General features: G+C 45.1%; 1 protein-coding gene across 4 annotated transcripts in view; it reads left to right on the top strand.

The window, feature by feature from the left end:
• Positions 1-24257, top strand: part of Tgfb2 (transforming growth factor, beta 2) — an 86911-nt gene that overhangs the window by 46768 nt on the left and 15886 nt on the right. For all 4 annotated transcript variants that reach the window (XM_006497136.4, XM_030252968.1, NM_009367.4 and 1 more), the window contains one exon: positions 13032-13195. In XM_006497136.4, coding sequence (XP_006497199.1) covers positions 13032-13195 — 164 coding nt within the window. The remainder of the gene's footprint in view (positions 1-13031; positions 13196-24257) is intronic.

Here is a 24257-nt window from a genome sequence, read left to right as displayed (position 1 = left end):
TCTCGGTGAGTTCTACTCCAAAATCAGCTTCAGCAAGTTAAACACACAGGGAATAGTGATAAATGATGAACTCTGTATACACAGACGCCTCAGGGCATCAGTGCAGGATGGCGGTGTCTTGGCCAGGTGTGGTGCCCCACCTTTAATTCCAGCCCTTGTGAAGTTGGCAGAACTCTCTCTGCTTTCCCTGCCAGCCTGATCTACATAGCAAGTTCCAGACTAGCCTGGGCTACTTAGTGAGATCCTCCCTCCAAAAAAGTTGGGGGAGGGCAGGGACTATAAATTTGTTCCCACAGAAATGCATAGAATTATAGTGTGGGTACAAAAGTAAAAATAAAATATCCACAATATGAGGTGTAGGTGGGTTTTTTGGGTTTTGTTTTTTGTTTTGTTTTTTTTAAAGTGCAAGTTCAGAGCAGGCAATGGATTCCTGTTGTGCCTCTATGATTACATTTAGGCTTAAAGGGCTAGTTTTCATATTGGGGCAAAGAGAACGAGGAAAAGTGAATATGAAAGAACAAGAAAAGGAGAATATGAGAAACAGCAAAAGGAATAGAAATTATTTGCATAGAAGTGAGATGAGGAGGAGAAGAGATGAGAAGTGGCCTCGAAATTTTTCATCAGTACTGAGGGGACTGACTCGGAAGCCCTTCTCTTAGGGAGCAGACCTGGGTCTCCCCTGAAGCCCCGCACTTGGCCCCTGACAGAGATCATTTGTCTATCAGGAGCTCTCAGAGGCTGCTGGGCTGAATCTGAGGTCTGACAGTCAGAGGGGTCAGATGGCACTGACCCTGTACACACCTGAGGGGTACAAGCAGCCCCTCCACACAGGCTCACACCACCCCGAAGGGCTGCAGAGAGTGAGCGTCGCGGCTTTTTTGTTTGTTTGTTTTTGGTTTTTTTTTTTGGGGGGGGGGTGTACAGAGTTTCTCTGTGTAGCTCTGGCTGTCCTGGAACTCACTTTGTCGACCAGGCTGGTTTCGAACCCAGAAATCTGCCTGCCTCTGCCTCCCGAGTGCTGGGATTAAAGGCGTGTGCCACCACGCCCGGCGCGTCGAGGCTTTTGCTTTACTTCCTTCAGACTGGTTCATCAGGATCGTCAATTCCCTCTCATGCTCCTTCTCTGCCAAGCCATGGATTTAAGATGCTCCCACTAACATCTCATGCCACTGGGCTCAGATGGCACACAGCTTGCAATTCTAGCAGGGTGTATCCTGCCACTTATTAACGTCAGCTTTAAGGCAGAGCAGTGCATCAGCACAGTGCCTCAAAGTAATTAAGTGACTGCCTTTCAAAAAGGAAAATAAAAAGCCCTAAGCAAGAAGCGTGCAGAAAACAGGAAGAACCCATACTGTCGACGTGATACAAACTAGGATCATCGGGAAAGAGGGAACCTCAACAGAGAAAATGCCATCTGATTGGCCTGTGGGCACTTTTTTGTGATTAATGATTTAAGTGGAAGGGAATAGCTCATGAGGCCAGTGCCATCCCTGGGCAGCTGATCCTGGGAGGTGTAAGAAAGATAGCTTAGCTGAATAAGAAGCTGGGAAACAAGCCAGTAAGCAGCTCTCTTCCATGTGTCTGCTTGAATTCCTGCCTTGAGTTCCCTCGCTGACTTCTGTTCACCCGGGAGGGAGCTGTAAGTGGAAATAAACTCTCTCCTCTTTAAGTTTGGCTGTGGTGTTTTGTCACAGCAATGGAGAGTGAACTAGCACCCTAGCTGTTGGTTAATTTTATTTCTTTGCTTGCTTGCTTTTAAGATTTGGGCAATGTTTTCATGTTGATAAGGAGCTGCTCTGCCCAAAGTGTGCACGGAGATCACAACAGAGCTGCAGGAGGGGGCATTGCCCTAGCAGAGAGAATGCCAGGGCTTGTCTCTATGTTGTTTGCAGCACAGGGAAAGTGAGATTGTCCCACGAAGAGCGAGGATATCAAGGGTTGTGTCTTTGAACTCATGCTTTGCCAACGTTTGGTGAAATTGTAGAAAAATCTTAATCCCTCAGGTTCTTCATCTGTAAAGAGAAAGGAAAAAAAAATATGGTTCTTATTAAGGGGTTCAGGATGACTTTTAAATTGCTCCAGTGAAATTTACTAAAGCTATCAACGCATGTTGGTGTCTTTCTTTTGGGCTTGTTTGGAGTGATTGCTGTTCTCTGCAGTAGTTGTATGAATTATGATGTTGTGGGGTCGTACCCTCTTTAGCTGCACTGGTGGTTCCAAAAGGTGACTGGATGTCAGAGAACAAAATGCACAGCTGCTTTGGTATGTATGTATGTATGTATGTATGTATGTATGTATGTATGTATATGTGTGTGTATATATGTATGTATCTATGTATGCATGTATATGTTTTGTCTGAATGCATGTGTGTATACTGTATGCATGCAAAGCCAGAGAGACCAGAAGAGGGTACCAGATCCCTGGTAACTGGAGTTGCACTAAGCTGTGAGCCTCCACGTGGGGGCTGGGGATTGAACTCAGGTCCTCTGCAGAAACAGCCAGCCCTGGTCACCCTTGAGTGCTCCTAAAATCATAGTTTAAATGGAAGAAAGAAAGGAGTGAAAGAGAATGGAGTAGAAGAGACAGGAGAAAGGGAGAGGGAGGAAGTTGAAAGAGATGAAGGAAAGGAGGGAAGAAGAAAGGAAGGGAGATGTGGACAAAGGAGGAAATGAGGGAGGAAGAAAAAGAGAGATGTACATGTTATAAACAAAGATATTGTACCCTGTAGAACTGATGCCAAACATCAGATCTCAGTGCTGAACCGAGCATCGATAGTCTATGCATGGAGTCTTACCACTGGGAGGCTGAGGCAGAAGGATCATGTGTACAAAGCCAGCCTGTGCTACATTGCTAGATCCTATCGTAGAAACAAGCAAGCAACCGGGACAGGAGCCTGATATAGCTGTCTTCTGAGAGGCTCTGCCAGATCCTGACGAATTCAGAGGTGGATGCTCTCAGCCAACCATTGGAGTGAGTGTGGGGTCCCCAATGGAGGAGTTGGAGAAGGGACTGAAGGAGCTGAGGGGGTTTGCAGCCCCATGGGGGGAGCAAGAGTGTAAACCAGCAAGACCCCCTGGAGCTCCCCCAGGACTGGTCCACCAACCAAAGAATACACATGGAGGGACCGATGGCTCCGGCAGCATATGTGGCAGAGGATGGCCTTGTTGGACATCAGTGGGAGGAGTGGCCCTTGGGCCTGAGAGTCTTTGCCCCAGTGTAGGGGAATGCCAGGGCATTAAGACGGGAGTGGGTGGGTAAGTGGAGAGCACCCTCATAGAGGGTGGGGAAGGGGTAGGGGGTTTCAGAAGGGGAGACCTAGGAAGGGGAAAACATTTGAAATGTAAGTAAGGAAACTATCCAATTAAAAAAAGTACAAAAACAAAACAAAATAAAACAAAAAACCAAAAACAAAGAAACAAGCGAGCAAACGAAACCATAGCTTCTCTCCAGAGCTATGGTGGCTTGTCCATGGAAGACCATTGAGGTCATTGACTAGCTCTTTAAATGTGGGTCCAGCCATACTCTTTCCTTGATTCCCTTTCCTGTATTGCTTCTAAGCTAGCCAGTAGCCTTTGCAGACACAGTTGGCCTGCTTTCCGGTATCCAGAGCTTTTACTGTGAAGCCCCAAACCTCCCCAGCCAGCCTAGAGGTGGCTGAGAAACCTGGAACAGTAAGAGAAATGGGTGTCTCCAAAGAGGAGGGGTTTTATGGGGGCAATGGAAACTTTGGGATAGAAAGTAGAAACTCCATGTCTGTCACAGTTCAAGAAAACCAAACATCACGAGCCAGCGCCACTGTTATTTCACTTTTTTCATTTTTTTTTCCCGCCATGTAAGAAGGGGCCCAAACAGTCCTGCTGACAGTATAGCAGGGTCTCAAATAGCAGCTTAATGAAGGCCAAGTCACACAAGCTGATGCTGGCACAATTAGGCTCCCCACTGCCAGCGGCAGGCATGTCAAGTCTGACACCGTCCTCCTCTCGGAGACTCTGCTGTAAATTGCAGCTGCTGTGGTGCCTTGTTATATTTAATAGGTGGGATGGCCGGAGAGAAAAATCAGAAACCACGGCCGATGTGCTGTTTATTTCTCAGTCATTTTGTGTTAAATTGCTGCGACTTCAATGTCAGCGGTGTCAGGATGTGGTAGTGAAACTAAATCTATGGCCAGTGTGCCAAGACAAATTTCAGAAAACCCCAAAACACAATTGTCTTGGTTTCTTGCTGGCTGCACCTATGCACACACAAATAGGACTGATTTATTGCCCTCCAACTGATGGGTGCGTTGATTGTCTTGTTGCATTTGGGGTGGGGTGGGGGGTGTCTACTTTCCTGCACACTGAGGATGTCAGGAATGAGGGACCGTTACACTCACTAAGCATGTCACATGTCCATACTAATCACTGCTAAGCTTCAGGGTGGTGGAGTCTGTCTTGGAAAGGGAAACAAAGAGTCCCTTCTGCTGGAAGGTTCCAGCAGAGTTATATGTAGATGCTAATAGGGTTAAGGGAGTAGGTACGGAGGAAGTCGGAAAGATTGCAGACAATACTGGAGTTAGCAACATCCCTCTTACTGGAGATGGTCACAGGGTGCAGCCCCAGCTCCCCCACCCAACCAGGGAGCAGTCTATTAGGGAGTGAAGATGTAGCTCCTCCCATCAAACTTTCTCAAGGTGACCTTTATTAATGAAGGGGACCTAGCTTCCTTCTTTGTGTTCTTGTCGCAGTAGCCCATCAAATGCCATCGTTGACACTTCTGCCCGGGTGGCATTCACGCAGCCCACATTGTGAGTCTCTTTTCACAGGAGGCAGAGAGTGTAGAAGCAACGTACTTTTGACTGCAAGTACCTCCTCCCCTTGATGCCAGCTAAAAGTTATTTCCGTTTGCCTACACTGCGTTTCTTCATCTCGGAAGTAGTGTGGTTTCTCTGCAGCGCATGCAGTATGAGCAGAGCGGTCCTTTCTTTTATGGGAGGGCAGGGTGGGGTAGGCACACTTTATTCATCCCTAGCTAATTCACGAATTGAGGAACTGGAAATGGAAGGCTGGCCAAAGTCATTTGGTCCCACGATCAGAGTCTATGGTCGAAGTTCTCAAAAATGGCAGTGCAAAGAATTACCCGCCATCCAACCAGTCATCTAGGATGCTGATAAAGCCCTCAGGTTGAGTGCCCATTCTTAAACAGTGGGATTCAGAGGTCAAAAGCAATGGAGGCCATTAAAATGAGAATAGCATGAAGACCTACCACGTTTGCTTACACCAGATGTCTGCAAGGACGTGAATTCTTCTGCCTGTGCTGGAGTTTCTTATCTTGGAAGACAGGTGGATACTTGTACTCATGTGATATGTGCAATGTCTGATGTACTCATGTGATATGTGCAATGTCTGATCAAAAGCCTAGATGTTCCTTTGTGCTTTGGAGTTTATTTGTGGCTTTTTTTCCCCCTGTCCTTTATTTCAGTGATTCTCAAAATCTAAGGTACTCAAGAGTCTCCTAGGAAATGTAGCAAATGTAGACTATTCTCATTCTTTGAGTGCTAGCGGTAGTGAGAAGACAGAGAGCTCAGCCCTGTGCTCCTAGGCTGTGCTCCCCACTTAGGAATCTCTGTTCAGACAGAGCAGATCCTTGCCAACACTGCAGAAAAGAATCTGAAGACCAGTCAACATTTATCGCCGTACATACGTTTATTAAGACAAGATAAGGGGTGGTACATGCCTCAGGTTTAAGGGTGAATGTTTCCAGAGAGGGAGACTTAAGGAAAGGACTGTATACAACCAAGGTATTACATGCTGGCCCCTCAGGAGCCTCGCTTTCAGTTGTTTCCACAATGACTGAATCTAGAATTCCATGCTTTAAGTCATGTCATAATTTCCAACAAAATGTAAAGATTACGTGGTTTAAAAATTAGCTAAAAATATATGAGCTGGTTTATGTATTTATCTTATCTCAAAGAATTTTCTTTGGCAGATGGAACTGTAAACTAGTTTTATGAGGTGTATGGTTAGGTTTAATGGGAGGGGAATGTTTGACAGTTAAGCTAGAGGCTACAAACATTCTAGCCTAAAGAAGAGATTGTTTTTAACATCTTTTTAAGAGATGCCTTTGCAGGCAAGTTCAATTTTCTCATTGTGCAGAAGTCTTTCAATTCCCAACCAAGAGGAAAAAAAAGTAGATCCCAGGGGAGGGGTGTTCCCTTCCTGTGTGTTCCTAATTTCCCCAGCCTCAGGAGTCTGAGCTCCACTCTTTCCAGAAGGGCCCTCCATTGGCTTGGAAGCCTCTTACAGCTTTGGGGGAGGAGTCTAGCTGGATTTAAAGTGCAGGTAGGTTATGATGCCCTCAGGGAGCAGAACACACAAAACCTCCCCAGACTACTACCAAGCCCTTGCAAACCCACACCGTCTATGTTTCAGTTTGACCTGCTGACCTTTCTTGCTCATCATGGAAATTCCCCAAGGACAAAGAACACTGGTGGGTTCTACTTAGATGACTGCTGCTGTTGGGCACCAAGAGTTTCTCCTGATCTCCAGTGATCTTGTGTAACAGCACTGGCTTGACCAGCCAGGGATCAGTCAGTGTGCCAGCAGGTTGAGCCAGTAGGTTGAGCCAGCAGGTTGAATCATGGGGGAAGGGAGGATATCTCAGAGCTGGTGCATAATGTGCCCCTCTCCAGTGGTGGGTATTTTATCTCAGGTTTCCAAGTTCACAAGGCTGTGGACCCAGAACAGCACTTTGAGAACCAGTATTTAGCAAATACAGCAAATATCTGTAGATTTTTGACCCAAGAATTCAACAGGCCACCTGTCTTTTTCTTGTCAATTTTGTGATGTAACCAACTGAGTGGAGGAATAAACCCTAGAGCGCTAAGAGCAGAGCTCTGGACATCCTAGCACATGTCTTACAGATTCTGTTTCTTCGTTCTTTGTCAGAACACATATGTAAGACCTTTCTTCAACTTTGTTTCTTTGTTTTATTTGTTTGTTTGTCTTTTTTTCCCAGACAGGGTAGTCCTGGCTGTCCTAGAATTCACTCTGTAGACCAGGCTGACTTCAAATGTAGAGATTCACCTGCCTCAGCCTCCTGAGTGCTGGGACTAAAGGCATGCGCTACCACTGCCGGACTTTGTTTCTTTGTTGTTGTTGTTTGTTGTTTGTTTTGTTTTGCCTTCCTATATATCCCTAGTCAGCTTAGAACAGCTGATGTCTAGTCTAGGCTGGCTTCCTACCCATGACAGTCTTCCTACCTCAGCCTCCAAAACATTGAGATTATGAGTGTGTGCTGCTATACCTGACCACCCCCCCCCCCTTTTTGAGACCTCTTTGAGCATTATGGGGTAGGGGTAGCATTGCTCCATGTAGAGACTTTTGATGGGAAAATGGAATCGTCTTGTCACCCTTTAGAGTATCCAGGACTTTCAGTTAAACAAGTGGAAGATGGTGGGAACTGCAAAAACTCTGGCTACTACTCTCCCTGCCCTCCACCATACAGAGGACAGGAATTAGAGCACACAGAGCCCTTTATTTGGTACCCTGGGACATGCAGCTGGTTTTGTTCCTTCTCTTTGCCTCTAATGAATTCTGTCAGGCAGCAAGAGAGCTTCCCTCCTGGGCACATTCACAAAGACCCAGTGGCCACTTGGCAGCTTTGCAAGGGACCTGAGGAGAGATTTGTGCAGGATCCAGGGCTCCAACTTCCCTTCTGTTTTCTCATGTGGTCACGACAGCACCATTCAATATTGACTTGCCTGGGTACATAGAGAAGAGACAGGCTCTGAAAAGCTAGATGGCGCTCCTGGTGGATTCAGCCAACGAGTTGGTATTCGAGCTGAGATCCCCACTGAGACTTTCCTGCCCTGAGTGAGATCTTCACGGTCTGTGTGAATGTAGCAGGGCCTTTCTTCAAAGAGAAACCATGGGGGTCTCCTGCTCAGTCAGAAAAAGAGGGCCTGTAGAAAATTCTAGAACAGCTGGGGATATAGCTCAGTTGTAGAGCAATTGCATGGCATACACAAGGCCCTGGATTACTTCCTAGTACCATCAGGAAGGAAGCACCAGTGAAGAAGAAAGGAAGGAAGGAAGGAAGGGAGGGAGGGAGGGAGGGATGGAGGGAGGGAAAAAAAAGAAGGAAGAAAGGTCGGTCATAGTGTGTACAACTTTTGGCTTTGTTTCATAGTTTCTTTCTCTGTCTCTGTCTCTGTTTTTCTCTCTGCCTTCCCACCCTCAGTTTCTGTCTCTCTGTCTCTCTGTCTGCCCTTGGCCTCTGACTATGTTGGCTCTGCTCCCTTGTGATGGTGCTAGGTGTTATTTCACTGAGAGATTCTCACAGGCACTGGTTAACTCAAAATGTTCAGCCTACCTGTTGCTAGGGCTCCTCTGACCCTAGCTGCCTGTGCTATTTCCAAGCAGGCATATTCTTCCCCATAAGTCTGTTGCTGTATCCCAAGATATTCTAAGTTCCACAGTGGCTTATGCTTGGTAAGTAAAGTGGGCTAGGGATCCCCAGTGGATGTTTTCCTGAATGCACCATGACACTGCCATCAAGGGACCGGGCAGTTGCCACCACAAAATGACTTGAGTGGTGTGCCTGACCCCAGCTCTTCTAAGTATAGAGGACAATAGTGATCACCATGTGATCCAAGAACCTTGTGTGAGGCTAGGACCAGCAGAGAGCAAAGGGCAGAAGCAGCAAATCCTGGCAGGATAGATCAGTACAAGGGCTGAGGTTCCAAGCTCACACCCATTGTCCTATAGGACTTCACATCAAAGAAATGAATTAAAACGTTATCAAATATTTCAAAATGATACCACAGGGCATTCAACTCAGAGTAAGGGCCTGAATATGAGGACCCCACACCTGCTCTGGTCACAAGGCCAAGAAGTCAGCTGTGGTCTATGCAGAAGTAAAGAACTGTAAATAAAAGACACCTGAGCCCAAGGTGCTTTTAGAGAGAGAATGCAGTATATCTAATAAATTACTTATTTGGAACAGACTCAAGTCAGTATGTTATGTTTATGAAGTCATACGTGATTAAATGCTGCATTTAGCTTTCTGTATACCGATACCTTGCAAATTATTGAGGAGTTAAATCCCTGTGCCCCCAGCTCTCCAATTCCCCAAATTCGATTTAGCAAAACTATGTAGCCAGAGCAGGGGAGGGGCAGACGACCACTCGACCCCTGACACAGGAATCTCCAGTGCACAGGCTTTTCTCTGAGTGCAAGGCATGGGAATGAATGCATTGGGGGAAGTAACAGAGTCAGTGGCTGGTGGGAAAGCCAAAGGGTTGGAGGGAAATCAGTTTGCTTGAGTTGAAAAAGTGGGTCAGAAACAGAGAGGGAGGAGTGGGCCAGGCTGTGCATGTGGTTAAACTGGCGCCGGTCAAGTGGGAGTACCTGGCCACCTGGCCAGAAGGAGAAGGGAAGCTGGGATTGGAATTACAGAGGATTATAGCAAGAACCCATCCCAGAGGGGAAAGGGAGTTCTTGGAGGAAGCAGAGGAAACAGCTCATTCCTAAGTGGGTGGATCTGAGCTGCACAAGCCATTAAACCCCTACCCTGCTGCTCTGGTGGCGGCCTGAGCTGAGGGAGCCGGCTTGCCATGTTCTGGTTCTGGCTGGAGGTAACCTAGCCCGTTTCGTTTAGAGCAATTTTCAGCAATACCCTCCACCCCCAAATGAGAGGACATTTGGCAAGTTGCTCAAGCCCCTCATCCAGGTCAGGGGTCTTGCGATCTGTAAGCAGGTGACAGCTCTTGGGTCAGCAGCTTTTATTGGCTTGTCACATCCTCCTCCAGGCCTGGTTGTTTCACCTGGCTCCAAAACCTGACCAGAGACATTGGTCGGGCCTGCTCGGACATCCTGCCACCTCACACATTAACTGGAACCTAAATGCAGATTAATATTATCAGTCGTTTATCAGTCGGCTGAAATATAAGCTGTCTAAATGGTTCTGCGAAGCAGCAGAGACAACTGTGTGCCTGGGGTGGAGGGAGCACAGAAGAGGGACCACATTTAGCCGTCAAGCCACTCTTGTAAATATTTGCCAATGCCCCTTCAGTGCTCAAAAGCCTGGGACAGGATCATTTGGGGATTTGCTTAGAAGAAGTAGAAACAAAATTGACCTCATGGTTCCAGGCAGCCATAAAAAAAGGAAACTGTGTGCGTATGGGCAGAAGACCAGAAAGGGGGAAAAATTGTTCAAAGTTTAATAAACACAAAAGAGAATAAAAATAAATCTGCAAAGCACTTATTTACAAACTTGATAAAGGAGAAGATTATGGTGGAAGGGTGTGAAAGACGGCTGTTTGTAGAAGTCGAAATTGTTCCGGAGGGGCTCCACGGAAAGAAAAAGAGGAAAAGGAGGAGATGTTTACTCTGGCTAATGGCAGGAAACACACAAAACGGGTCTTGCTCTTCCAGGAGGTGCTTTCAAAGGATGTTTGAAGCCTCTGCTGTCTAACTCAGAGGATAAGCGAAGATGAATGTGGCCATGATTCCTGTAGATGGTTCTGGCCAAGAGGGCATGCAAAGCCAGAGTGCCTGGCCTGAGCTCTGCCTGCCCGGCGTGCTGTGCCAGGACAACCGACCTGTTTTCAGCTGCGCTGCTTAGCACAGGAACAGGAGTCATGACTCCTGGGATGGGTATATTCCAAGCAGAGAAAAGCCAGTGTTGTCTCGGCAGCTGCCTTGTGGAATTGTGATGCTCAGAGGCTCCAAGGACTCTTCAGGTGGTCTGAAGGCTTCACACAAGTCTGTCCCACCGAGAGCAGCCAGCACAGCGTTTCAGTGAATCCTTTCTTTTCTCCAAAATTTGCTTATTTTAGATGTGGGGGGCTGTTTGTTTGTTTGTTTGTTTCTGAGAGTTCTGGTTTTTGAGCCCACGAAGGCTGAACTCACAAGGCAATTGATTTGGAAGTCCATGAGCCTGCATTCACAGAGTCTTGAGGATATGGGGAGAGATAAGAAAGGGCACCTGTTGGACTATCCAGAGACTACCCCACCCAGGGATCCATCCCATAATCAGCCACCAAACCCAGACACTATTGCATATGCCAGCAAGATTTTTGCTGAAGAGACGATATAGCTGTCTTGTATGATGGTATGCCAGTGCCTGGCAAATACAGAAGTGGATGCTCACAGTCATCTATAAGATGGAACACAGGGCCCCCAATGGAGAAGCTAGAGAAAGTACCCAAGGAGCTGAAGGAGTCTGCAACCCTATAGGTGGAACAACAACATGAACTAACCAGTACCCCCCAGAGCTTGTGTCTCTAGTTGCATAAGTAGCAGAAGATGGCCTAGTCGACCATCACTGGGAAGAGAGGCCCCTTGGTATTGCAAACTTTATATGCCTCAGTACAGAGGAATGCCAGGGCCAAGAAGCAGGAGTGGATGGGTAGGGGAGCAGAGCAGAGGGAGGGTATAGGGAACTTTTGGGATAGCATTTGAAATGTATATAAAGAAAGTATCTTAAAAAAAAAAAAAAAAGGGCACCCGTGCTGCAAAGCCTGCAGAGCTCCTATAGGTGAGGAAATCTGCTTTGTATCTCACACTCCAGTAACATTGTCAAGGCATGGATTTCCCAGGAAATCATGAGGGCTATTTATATCTGATCAGCAAGATGACTCGTTTAATAAGTTAGTATTGCCAATAACCAGATATCTGACTCGTTCGAGACACTCATTGATGATCAACTATGCAAACAAGAAATCTTTGGTGAAATCCCTACATTCAGAATCCTGCCCTGTGGGGAAGAGGAAGAAATTCCTTGCAAGTAGTCTCTATTTTCCAGATTTAAAAAATTTTTTACAGGAAAAAACAAAATGAAAAACAAACAAACAAACAAACAATGCAGAAACAGTCAAAGTGTTTAAAGAGAAACATAACTGGGGACGATCATGTTGTAATGAGGTCATATGAGTGTAAGCACAAGAAGTAGAGTGTCCAGATCAGCTAGAACATTCTAGAATGGGGAAGGTATATTCACAGGTGAGAATTGGGTGATTATAGAAACATACTTAAAAGCCAGTGTTCTGTTGGCCCAGTGTTGGTGTTCAATAAATGTTGGAAGTGAAGTCAAAGAGAGGGCAGCCTGCTTGGTTCTTAGGGTAATGTCATGCCCATATTCAGAGGCAAGAACAGTTACTGAAAAATTACAGATTCTAACCAATGCATGGTCTTGAACTTGTCATGTAACATCACATGTGTTGTCTTCCATGAGACTCCAAAGTAAAGGGACTGGTGCTTTATTCTCCCCATTTCATAGCTAGGATCACCTTTTACCTACAGATGAAGTTGCCTTCCCCTAAGAATTTGAAGGCTGGCCCAGGTGTGGGCAGTTTGTGGGTCTGCTCTTGTTTTATTCAGATTTTCTTGTCATGACTTGGTCATGTGTGTGAATACCCGGACTTTAAAAGAAAAAGAAAGGAAGAAAGGAAGAAAGGAAGGAAGGAAGGAAGGAAGGAAGGAAGGAAGGAAGGAAGAAAGGAAGAAAGAAAGAAAGAAAGAAAGAAAGAAAGAAAGAAAGAAAGAAAGAAAGAAAGAAAGAAAGGACGGACCTGGTCCATGAGCCTGAATAGGAGTAGGGTAGCTGGGTGCCAAACTTTCAAGGAAAAGCCACATGGGGAGAAAGAAACCTTGCCATTTAGCAGCTATTTTCTTGGCATATCTGATTAAAGTGTATGCAAGCCCAGCAGCTCTCTCCAGCCATCAACTGTCATGAACTTGTTCCAATTCGTAACCATCTGGGGTTTTCCACTGGTCTGTCAGCCTTCAAAAGACTGGGTTAACTGCTTGCATTCAGACGTGGTGGTTGGAAATGGGTTGTTAATCGTTCTTAATCTGCTTCTCCTGGAACCAAACACACATGTTGATTTTAGTTTGTTCCTGGTTAAATTGCTAATGGTATTAAATTGGTCATTGGAAACCAAACTCTGTAGCCATTTCCCTTTATGGCTCCTTGGGATTATCTCACAGTGTGGTCTTAAGAGCATGATGGATTGAATCTTTCTCAACGGTGGTTGTGCTAACTTTTTACAGATGCCATCCCGCCCACTTTCTACAGACCCTACTTCAGAATCGTCCGCTTTGATGTCTCAACAATGGAGAAAAATGCTTCGAATCTGGTGAAGGCAGAGTTCAGGGTCTTCCGCTTGCAAAACCCCAAAGCCAGAGTGGCCGAGCAGCGGATTGAACTGTATCAGGTAACCTGTGCTCTGGTTGTGGGAGTGCGTGAGACACTTTCTCCTCCTGGGATTTTCTTCCATACGCTTCCGTGATGTGACGCTTTGTTGTTACTCTCACCGAAACGGCTGCTCCCTCTTCACTCGGCAAGGCAGAGACATAGAACGGAGCACCAACACTGCACACCCTGGAGAACTCAGGAGACTACTGCACGGGTCAGGCCTGTGGCCTAGAAAGCCAGATTACACGGACCACCCTAGGCAGAGAAGCTGAGTGGGGTCTCCCTTCTCCTTTACTCGCCTCTCCTTTTCCTCATCTCTTTTCTCTCACCTCATTTCCTGTTTCCTACTACCTGTCTTGTCTCTGCTTCCCATTTTTTTTCCCTCTCCCACAGCCAATCCCTAATGTACTGGCCTCTAGCCTACATGTGCAGATTCTGTTCTACGCTGGGCCAGTTGCCCTGACATCTCCTGATATCTCATCTTGTCAGTAGAGCTGCTAGGTGCTGTTTAAAATAGATGTGAAGAGTGGGGTCCCTGAGATTTCAGATATAGACTCTGAATCAAGGGTCTCAGGGGAAGTTTGTGGGTCTGAGGTTTGAATCATAGGATCTATGTGAAATGCAGATACTCCTTTTCTACATCTTCTGTTTTAAAGAGGTCCCCCGTTGGCGTACTACACTAGTTTATTGTGTTCTTATATCTCTACCTCCCTTCCAACTCTTATTCCTTCCTAATCCCTCCCAACACCCCAACACTAGGAAGGAGAGAAAGAAGGTTAGAAGGGAAGGAGGGTATAGACCTCATTAGGCTACTTCCAGCTGATTAAGGACATAAAGTTCCTTAGGGCAAGGCCAGTCTTTGTCGGCAGAATATCTAGCAAACCAGCAAACCAGCAATAGCAAATGTAGCAATAGGGACCAGCAGCATGGTGGGGGAGCGGGGATAAGGATAGGGGTGGGGATGGGGAATGGGGGTAGGGGTGGGAGATGGGGGTAGGGGTGGGGGATGGGAGCAGCAGTGGGAAACTGCAGCTGTCCCTCCTTCTTGGGTCTCTTCCCTTTATACCCTCTCCCCTCCAGAATCCCCAGAATTAAACTATGTGCAGCTGGCAAAAATCACAGCCCTGCTAGTGCATGAGGCAAATCACAATCACCTGCTGTGAAGCAGCCTAGTATCCTATATCTGGGATTAAAACAAGAACATAAAACTCACATAACTGAGTTTTCTAAGAATTTCACCACTGTCTTCAGGTAATCTGTGTGTACCATGAAGCTGTTCTTCAAAACCCTACATCTGGTGAGGAAGGCAGATGTACAAACCCCGAGCTTAAATGTTATCATGTCAAGGGAACAGCATTTGCATGTGTAGAAAGCAGAGACTGGGAGCTCTCAAGGCATTAGTGCTCAAATAAGGCTTTCAAAAACATCTTAAAGTATATTAAAACAAGGTGAAGGGTCATTCTGAGCAGAAACAGCAGTGTGGTGACAGGCATTCCAATATGTTGTACTTATTTATTTATTTATTTATTTATTTATTTATTTATGCAGTGTTGGGAATCAGGCTGAGTGCTTTGTGTATGTGGGGCAAGCACTCTACCACTGAGCTAAACCATAAGCTCCCAACATCTGAGTCTTTGTGGACTTATTGTATGTACCCAGGATAAAGTGTTCCATGCCTGGAAGTAAGAAAAAAATAGGAGAAGGTGGCCTTCAGGCAGAGTATAACAGAGAGAGGCTTAAAGAGACTAAGAACAGATCCCTGGTTCAGGCAGTGTGGTTCACAGATAGGCTTATTTGAAGAAAAAAAAATGCAATTGACATTTATATGTAGAAATGTCATTGTTCTGGGTTTTAATTATTTGAAAAGTTGAATAATCAAGATTAGGGTTTTCCTCATTCATTATGAAAATGGGAAATTACAGTGTACCTGCTATCTGTGAGTTCATGAGAATATATGAATAACTATTAAATAGAAGTTACTTGTGGAGTATACATTTCCTTGTCCATCATTCATTTGGATTATGAGTTGTTAGTTAAGAACATAAATGAGAAGCATGGAATTAGACAAGGGGGAGCATGGAAGATGCCCCAGCAACAATGATGTCCCTTTGGACTTGAGATTTTTACCAGTATAATGGAGTGATGCTGGCCAGAAAACCCAGCCATGGAAGTAAGGTCTGCAGAGGACCATTTCCTTGATACCAACCCCTATAAAGTCCACTCTTATTCTATCCCTTTCACTCCCGAGCTGTCCTCTAGAGGATGTCTGCTTCTGATCCCTTTATTGGAAGCTCCATTTTTCTTTGCCGTTTGTTTGTCAGCTTATCACTGGAGTGGAGATGGTGGTACTGTTTTTGGAGCTGTTGGTCATGTGTGTGTGTGTGTGTGTGTGTGTGTGTGTGTGTGTGCGCGTGCACCACTGTGAACTTAGCACGAGAGTGTTCCTCTCCAGTGTAATCCATTAGAACCTTAGCAGGGGGGCTGGAGAGATGGCTCAGTGGTTAAGAACCCTGACTGCTCTTCTGAAGGTCCTGAGTTCAAATCCCAGTAACCACATGGAGGCTCACAACCATTTCTAATGAGATCTGATGCCCTCTTCTGGAGTGTCTGAAGACAACTACAGTGTAAATAAATCTTTTTTTTTTTTTTTTAAAGAATCTTAACAGGAGGAAATCAAAGCTGGCCTCTTAGCTCCCACTCTCTGCAACTTCCGTCTTTCCCCATTACACCTGGTCTCTACAGGGTCCAGCTGAAGGGAAGCAGACACAGTGCCATGATACAACAGCTCACGAAACAGCAGCACAACCATAGATCTTCTCTGTCCATTTCATATTTTAGTTTGAGCTGCAAAAGTATTAAATATTTAGACTTAAAGATGAAGTGGAGAATTGATGTTTGTGGAGCAAAATAATTAAACTATTTTGGGAGGGAGAACAAATCATCACTCACAGAAGCAGATGGCCTACATAGTTCAACTGGGCAGGAATCTGAAATGTGCATCTGAGGCTTTAGAGTGTAAGGATGACAGTGGATGGGATGGACCTTCACTTGGAGAGATCTGAGTTCCTTAGGTGTGAAAGGATGGGTGCCTAGCAACTGTGGGGGAGACAGTGCTAATGGGAGTTAATGAAAACTGCCACTCTCTCCTCCACCTACACCAAGTGTGTGTGTGTGTGTGTGTGTGTGTGTGTGTGTGTGTGTATGTATGTGTGTATGTATGTGTGTGTGTGAAAGAGAGAGGCGGGGAGAGAACTCTCAGCTTTCATTTCTCATATTGCCCAAGAGGATATAAAATAGAAAAAGGTCAGCCAGAAAACCTGACTGTCTGTTAAATTAGACTTGCAAAGTATGCTACTGAAAAAAAAAAGTTATACTGTGCTCCTGTTGTATGGAATTTTACAACACACAATCCCCTTAAGACTGATCTTACCTCTGGCGCCACATCGGAGACATACACAGCATAGTAACCATTTCAACCACCCACCAAAACAAATAAACAAACAAAAAAACCATGATGCATTAAAAAACACTCTTTACACAAGGCCATTGATATCTCAGGGTCTTAAGAGTGATCAAATGACCTGCCTGCCTCATAAGGAGGTTCAATTATTAGCATTTCCATTAAGTCATGATGCTACCCTGAGTCGACTAGCCTTGTGAGCAGATGGGACCCAGAAAGTCACACAGACAGCAGTCCTTCTTGTCTACACTAAAAAAAAAAAAATCAATAGTAACTAATAGTGCTAGTATTCCTGTTTTTATAATATAACCCAGGAACAATAGAACAATGTTGACAGTTATTACTAACTCATACAATATGTACTATGCACTGTGTGATGCTGTAAGGGCTCTCTCTCTCTCTCTCTCTCTCTCTCTCTCTCTCTCTCTCTCTTTGTGTGTGTGTGTGTGTGTGTGTGTGTGAAAAGAGACATTCACCCTTTATAAAAACCCTACAAGGTAGGTACTGCCATCCCCTGTATGTTATAAACAAGGATACCAGAGCCTGATGAACTTCAGTGACTTTGTTGGCCACTGGACTAGAGGAGAGCTATGTCTGGATTCCAATCCAGGCTGTCTGGCTCTGGGAGCCATATTCTTGACCTCTTCACCATATCTGCAGAAAGCACACGGCGGTGGTGTTGGAACCATGTGTGTTGAAGGTATAGCTTTGGCCCTTTGCAAGTCGGTGTGATCCAAATACAAGCACATTGCTTGTCAGAGATGTGTCAGGTGCAGAGTTCATTCGTGGAAACTTCCTGGGCAGGCTCTGTCTCCAGCAATTACCACTGTAATTTCCCAAGCACTCTTTTGAACTTTTGTAGGACAATATCTCTAATTTACAGTCTGGCTCCCAAATGTTATAAACAAACCTTGAGCTCTGCAGTCCCTATCACACAGGGTCTGATTCCTGCCTGCTCCCCCATGAGCTGCCTCAGGGCTTACTTAGAGAACATTTCCCACACCCTCTGAGCACGAGCATGAGCCCTTTGCAGTAGAGGAGAAAAGGAACTTGGTAACCAGCCATCCCTGGGCTTGCTTTTGATCTCTACCTTTTTTCTGTATTGGCTTTTTGGCCCAGCAAATGTCTCTCCTCTCTCAGCCTCTACATCATAAACTGGAGCGAAAGGTTTTCTTGAATGGGTCTCTGAGGCAATGTGCCTTCCAAGAGTTGCATATCAAAAGCAGAGGTGGACTAGTACCTGGATCTACTGGTCACCTAGAGGAAGTACTTCTTCTACAACTGGCTTGTGGTTAGGAAATGACTTACAGCGCTGTCTGTTCCCTCTGGTTGGACTTGGTCTGACCTGGTTCCTGCTATGAATAGAGCAGAGCAGAGTGCTTAATGCCAGTTTAGGGCTTGTGTGCTTGCTTGCTTAGCTCTCTAAGGATAGTGAGTGGGCAAGGGGCCGTGATGTGTCTTTCGTGTCCTTTGGAGAATTACTGTAAAGCAGTTAAGTCAATGGGGACAACCCTTTACTTTGCTCCCCGTCCCTTACTAGTATTTCCTGGTCCAGTATCAAAAATTTTGCTATTATGAATTGATTTTTAATTTTTAAATTCTTGTGTATATGGTGCCGCACGTGCCTCGTGCCCACTGAGGCCAGACAGGGTGCATCAGATTCCCCAGGACTGGCATTACAAATGTTTGTGAACCTCCCAGTGTAGACCCTGGGAATGGGTTCCCTGGAAGAGACCCTAACCACAGAGATATCTCTCCAACCCCCTCTGAACTGACTTTCAATAAGGTTCTTTTTATCGTGCAGCAAATGTCTCATCTCTCAACTCTTCTATAACCCCCTTGAGGCCAAAGTCTCTCCCAAGGGAGAAAACATGCTTATTGTATGACTCTGGCATTTTGATAAAGTTCAAAATGGCTTTTGATAGGACTTTTGTTCTAGAAGTAGGCTTAGAACATAGCTCTTAAGGATTCCCCTGCAAGGACAGATCTAGATATTTAAAAGGTAGTCTCTCAGTTAGGGTTCTATTGCTGTGAAGAGACAATGAACAAGGCAATTCCTTTTTTTTTTTTTTTTTTTTTTTTTTTTTTTTTTTTTTTTTTTTGAGACAGGGTTTCTCTGTGTAGCCCTGGCTGTCCTGGAACTCACTCTGTAGACCCAGGCTGGCTTCGAACTCAGAAATCCACCTGCCTCTGCCTCCCAAGTGCTGGGATTAAAGGCGTGCGCCACCAACGCCTGACTAAGGCAACTCTTATAAAGTGAGTTGGCTTACAGTTTCGGAGGTTCAGTCCATTATCATCATAGTGGGAAGCAGAGAAGCAGGCAGGCAGACATGGCGCTAGAGGAAGAGCTGAGAGTTCTTCATCTCGACCGCAAGGCAGTCAAGAGAAGACTATCCCACTGTAGAAAGAGGCCCTCCTTCATCTTGAGTGGACCTTGAGCACTAGGAGTCCTCAAAGCCCACACCCACAGAGATATGTTTCCTCCAACAAGACCACACCTATTCTAACAAGGACACACCTTCTAATAGTGTCACTTTCTGTGTGCCAAACATTCAAACACATGAGGCTGTGGGGTGGGGGGGTGGTGTAAAATCTATTTCAGCCACTACAGGTGGTATTGATATATATATATATTTTAAACTGCTGTGCTAGTGGAGAGTTTAGACAATGAGGTGAATGGTTCTGGTTTTCAGTTAGATAGGAAGTCAGGCCCCTTCAGCCTGCTGTGTCCGTGCTAGTGTGAAAAGTGCTACTTTCTGGCTTAGACTACTGTATGGTTCCCAAATGCTGGTCCCTGGTCTATCACATCCACTCTCTACACATTTCCCTGCTAAGGCTTGGGTTTACTCTTCTGTCTACCCACAATGTACTTCTAGAGGTACCCATGTGCCTGGCTTCCATCTGTAACTTGCTGGTAACTTTGTGCCCTACCCTGTCTGTCACTTCAGGGTCTACTTTCCAATAGAGCCACCTCTGCCCTCAGTTTTTCTTTTCTCCTTGATGATGCTCTTCATCATCATATGCCTTTGGTTGTGCACCCAGTCCATCTTCATGCTGCTTTCCCCTTGCCCCGATACCCTTGCCTGCACAATAGCTGCTTAGTAGGTGCTTTTGAATGAAGTCAAGAAAAAATTTCACAAGAACACTGTTAAAATAAGTGCCTGACACCCTAAGTGCTTCTTTAAGAACTGTCACTCACTTCATTAACTCTGGGAAACATACTACATTGATTTTTAAAGATCCCTCTCCAAATATTGATAGAGAAAGGAATGTACTTACCTACCCATTTTGTGTTGTTTATTAAGAAGCTGCAACCTACATAATAACAATGTAAGTTTTTAAAAACTAAGATTCTATAACAAGTTAATGAGATTGATACTCTTGGGTTTAGGCATGGCTTGTCTCTTAATGACACATGTATTCAAGGCATGACTGCCAATGGGAGGCTGTAGTCAAATGGTAGAGCATTGAAGAAGTGAGGCATGATGGGAAATTAGTGCCTTGAAGGAAGCACCTTGACAGTGGTTGATTTTCATGTTGTGGTAGGAATTAGGTCTAGTGAGACTGAGTTGTTCTTTCTCCCACAGTGGCTTATTATATTGAGGGTCCAAAGGTTACCTCAATTTCCCCTAAAAAGGCAGACTCTCTGACTTTGTCCAAAATTGAGTCTAGGCTCAATTGAAGCTGGACCACATAGAGAAGGATTTCTGGTGGTTAGATAAAAGCTGGCATTCCTCAGGAATGTGAGGAAGGGATTGCCATCTAATAAATAAGGGATTTCCCTTGCCTCTGCAGAAGGGACATACGGCTCTCCACTGACATATACCTGTGATACCTACTAGCACATCCAAGCCTACACTGGCCTCCAGGCCCCTCAGTCCCTAGTCATATGTACTTACATACTTACCAAAGCACTCACCTTAGTCTCCTGGCCCTTCTTACCTCCCCTACCTTTCTCTATTCATCTCTTTCTTGACATTCTCTCTCTCTCTCTCTCTCTCTCTCTCTCTCTCTCTCTCTCTCTCTCTCAACATTCTTTGCTATTCTCCCTGCTTCTCAAGCCCTGGCCACCATGTCCAGTCTGTTCCTCATTTTCTAGGCTCTGCACTCTTCCAGATGTCTCTGTCTCTCTCCCATGATAAAAACCTTCCCCTCCGTCATGGAACAGCCATTTCAGTGTTTTCTTTACTGTGTCCCTTGCATACACCATGAAGCAAGGCTACTCTATGTTGGTCTCTCTCTGCTTTCTCATGCCACTTTGGCACACACTGTCACCATGCTATGATATAACTCATGTGCCCTTACTTTCATCCCCCTACACTATGAGCCAGACAATCCTCTTTTCTCTACAAAGTACAGAGCCTCAGGCATTTTGTCATTATGGCAGGGAGCAAACTAAGACAACTAAGCTCTCCATCTTTTTAAAAAACAAACAAAAATATACCTATTATTGACTTGTTTAAGCTTATTACTGTATAGCCCCTCTCACTAATGAAAACACTCAGCTGAATGTAAAGGTATACACAAATTATAATTCATGTGAATTGTAGGTACTGCGAAGTAGAAAAGAAGGTATTAGAAATGTGTTCTTCAAGCCCATGTGTGTTCATGTCAGCTCAGAGAATTGGAACAGGAAATCAGAGAAGAAAATCAGAAGAAAGCCCTGGGCAGTCAGTCCACGGGCCTATCTCAGAATCAGCCCCATCTGTGGAAAGAGACAACTGCATCACTGGCACAGTGCATAGTCCTAGCCTGGGTGGTATAGCCACCAAGGAATGAGGGAGTTTAGCCAGCAAAAGGGTACCATGTCCTTGAACCATTGAGTGCTATGCTGCATGGTCTCTCTCCTGCACTGACGTGATTCAGTCTGGTAGAATCCCTTCTCAAGCTGTGAGAGAGGTCGGCAATGACCTCCCATGTTCCTCTGAGTGGCAGCATGTAGATTTCAAGTGACAAAGGTCTCTTTCATCCCTTAGACCTGGAGAAGTGAATTTACTTGTTTATGCCATATGCAGTCACAGTTGGCACAAAGGCCCATCTGTAGAGAAGGAAGGAAAGAAAGAAAGGGGAACAATAGAGAATTGTAAGGTGTTTCCATCACAGAGTGATGTGGAGTGGGGTGTGTGTGTGTGTGTGTGTGTGTGTGTGTGTTTGTGTGTCTATGTCTGTGTGTGTGTGTGTGTGTGTGTATGTGTGTGTGTTTGTGTGTCTATGTCTGTGTCTATGTCTGTGTGTGTCTGTGCTATGTATCTGTGTGTGTGTGTGTGTGTGTATCTGAACACATATATGGTAGCATTAGCATAAAGGTCATTAAAGATTCTGTGTGTTCTTCTTGATCATGGCTGCACACATGATTATGCATAACATAGGTGTCTATGAAGGATTAAGCTACATACTGTAAAGGGAAAACACTCACGAGTGTTTCAGGCTGACTCTGCAAGCTATCCTTGCTAGGCATAAATTACTTGGGACTTCTTGGAAAGGTACAATTACAAAGGAGCCATGACAATTACAGGACATGGCTTTAGCAGAAGTAGTAAGTACTAGGCTGGCTAAGCCACCTCCGAGGTAATAATGTCAGCCTTGATTTGTGAGGCACCCCTAACGTGGCCAAGTATGACAAGGAATAAAGTTACAGTTCTGCCTCTGGAAAAGAAAAAAATCATTTCACCTAGCTCTGATTCTCTAGAACGTTCCACTTTCTTTCACTTGGCAATTCTCTTTTCTGCTCCTTGTGCCTCCTGCTCCTGTTGGTGTAATCCTGTATCCAGTTACAGACCCTAATGATTCCATTCTCAGTATATGTGTAAGCTCTGTGGCTGCTATGTGGATATGTATAAAGTCCCAGGGAGTTTTCATTTGTTACTATCAAACACTGATCGTTCAGGGACTTACCTATTGCTTGAGGCGTGCTTCTAGGTTTGTTAGTGATAAGAATTTACCAGGACAGGGCTGTATGAGATGCCAGGGGAAGATTGTGTGGAGCAATAAGGAAGTGATGGAGACAACATTCCTTGCCCTGAAGGATATTTCTGCTAAGGTCACACATCACAAACTTCCTTCATGGCATGGCGTGTGAGCACTGTCACCAGCTAGGTTGGTTTTCCCTCTCCAAAGGTATATTGAGGTACTAATTCCTAAAATATGATCTCCTTTGCAGTTAAGTTCACTGCAGAGATAATTAGTTAAGATGGGACCATACTGGAGGAGGACAGCCCCATAGTAGTCGACTGGCTGACTAATGCCCACAACAAGAGGACCCCATGAACTCAGAGATGCACCAGAAGAGTGACATCTCGTGGCATTTTAGCTAATACATAACTTGGTTTTGAAAACCCACAGGTTTAGAGAGTAAGAGGTTGGGTGTGCCTGACTCCAAAGCTCTTCACACTTTTCCCGGCACTGATGATCTTCAAGGGCATTTTGCATAGATCAGAGGAGTCTCCTGTGAACCTCATGGGCCATGGAGTGGGTGGAATAGGCGGTCCTTTCACCCAGGTGAATGAGACGTCTCACCTAACAAGCCCTCCCTGCAGCTCTTTCATTGAAATTCCACTTTCTCTGCTGTAGGTAGTGCATCATAAAGTGTGACTTGGAGACAACCAACCAGGATGGAAGTAACTGCATCAGTAATGGGTCCTGGTTTGGTCGCTGTGATGTTAGCTTGGACACCAACATGATGAAGACATTGAAAAGCAGTAGCAGATGTGATGTCAAGACAAGGATGATAGATAGAGATGATAGATAGATAGATAGATAGATATGTATGTTTGTTTCTTGAAAGGGAAACATCTGTATTTTCAATCAAAATACAGATCACAGAAGTATAGACTACAGCAGTGAGGTCCAGAGTGCTGGCCTGAAGCCTCTGGATCACTTGGGAATATGGCACAAATACAGGCTCTTAGATTCTTATCCTGTGAAACTGGAACTGGGCTAGTGATCTGTGGTCATGAGCCCTGAGATTTTTCCTATGTGGGCATCAATCTTTCCCTCCTCTTTTTGTATTTCTTTCATCTCATTTCAGAAAGGATTTGGGGTAGAAAATCAGACTTAACAACAAGCTATGTATAACAACTAAGATCTATTGGAGATAGATAGATAGATAAATAGATAGATAGATAGATAGATAGATAGATAGATAGATAGATAGATAGACAGACAGACAGACAGACAGACAGACAGACAGATAGATAGATAGATAGATAGATAGATAGATAGATTTGCTGGGCATCATGGTGTATGTCTGTAATCCCAGACACACACACACACAAAGAGAGAGAGTCAGAGACAGAAACATAAACTATTGACTTCATGGATGTGGATGTGGCTACTGCCCAAGAAAGTAATTTACATTTAAAGTGTGCCCCAAACAAGGAAAGTAAATGCCCCCCCCCAGTCCACATTTTGTATGCCTTCCATAGTCTAGACCACATATGGACTTTATTGAACAACTAATCTTTAGAGAGACATGGAAAAGACATCTTTACTTGGTAGCACAGATCTAAGTCACAGCTACCCAGTGGGTGGGGGTGGGCTGCAGAGGTAGGAGGGCTATAAGTTCAGATAAAGCCTGGTCCAGAATGAATTCAGTTATGGCATGAACAATTCAGTGAGACCC

This window comes from Mus musculus, chromosome 1, assembly GCF_000001635.26.
Source record: "Mus musculus strain C57BL/6J chromosome 1, GRCm38.p6 C57BL/6J".
Taxonomy (NCBI): domain Eukaryota; kingdom Metazoa; phylum Chordata; class Mammalia; order Rodentia; family Muridae; genus Mus; species Mus musculus.
Note: the sequence above shows the minus strand (reverse complement) of the source record. Positions and strands in the feature narration are given on the sequence as shown.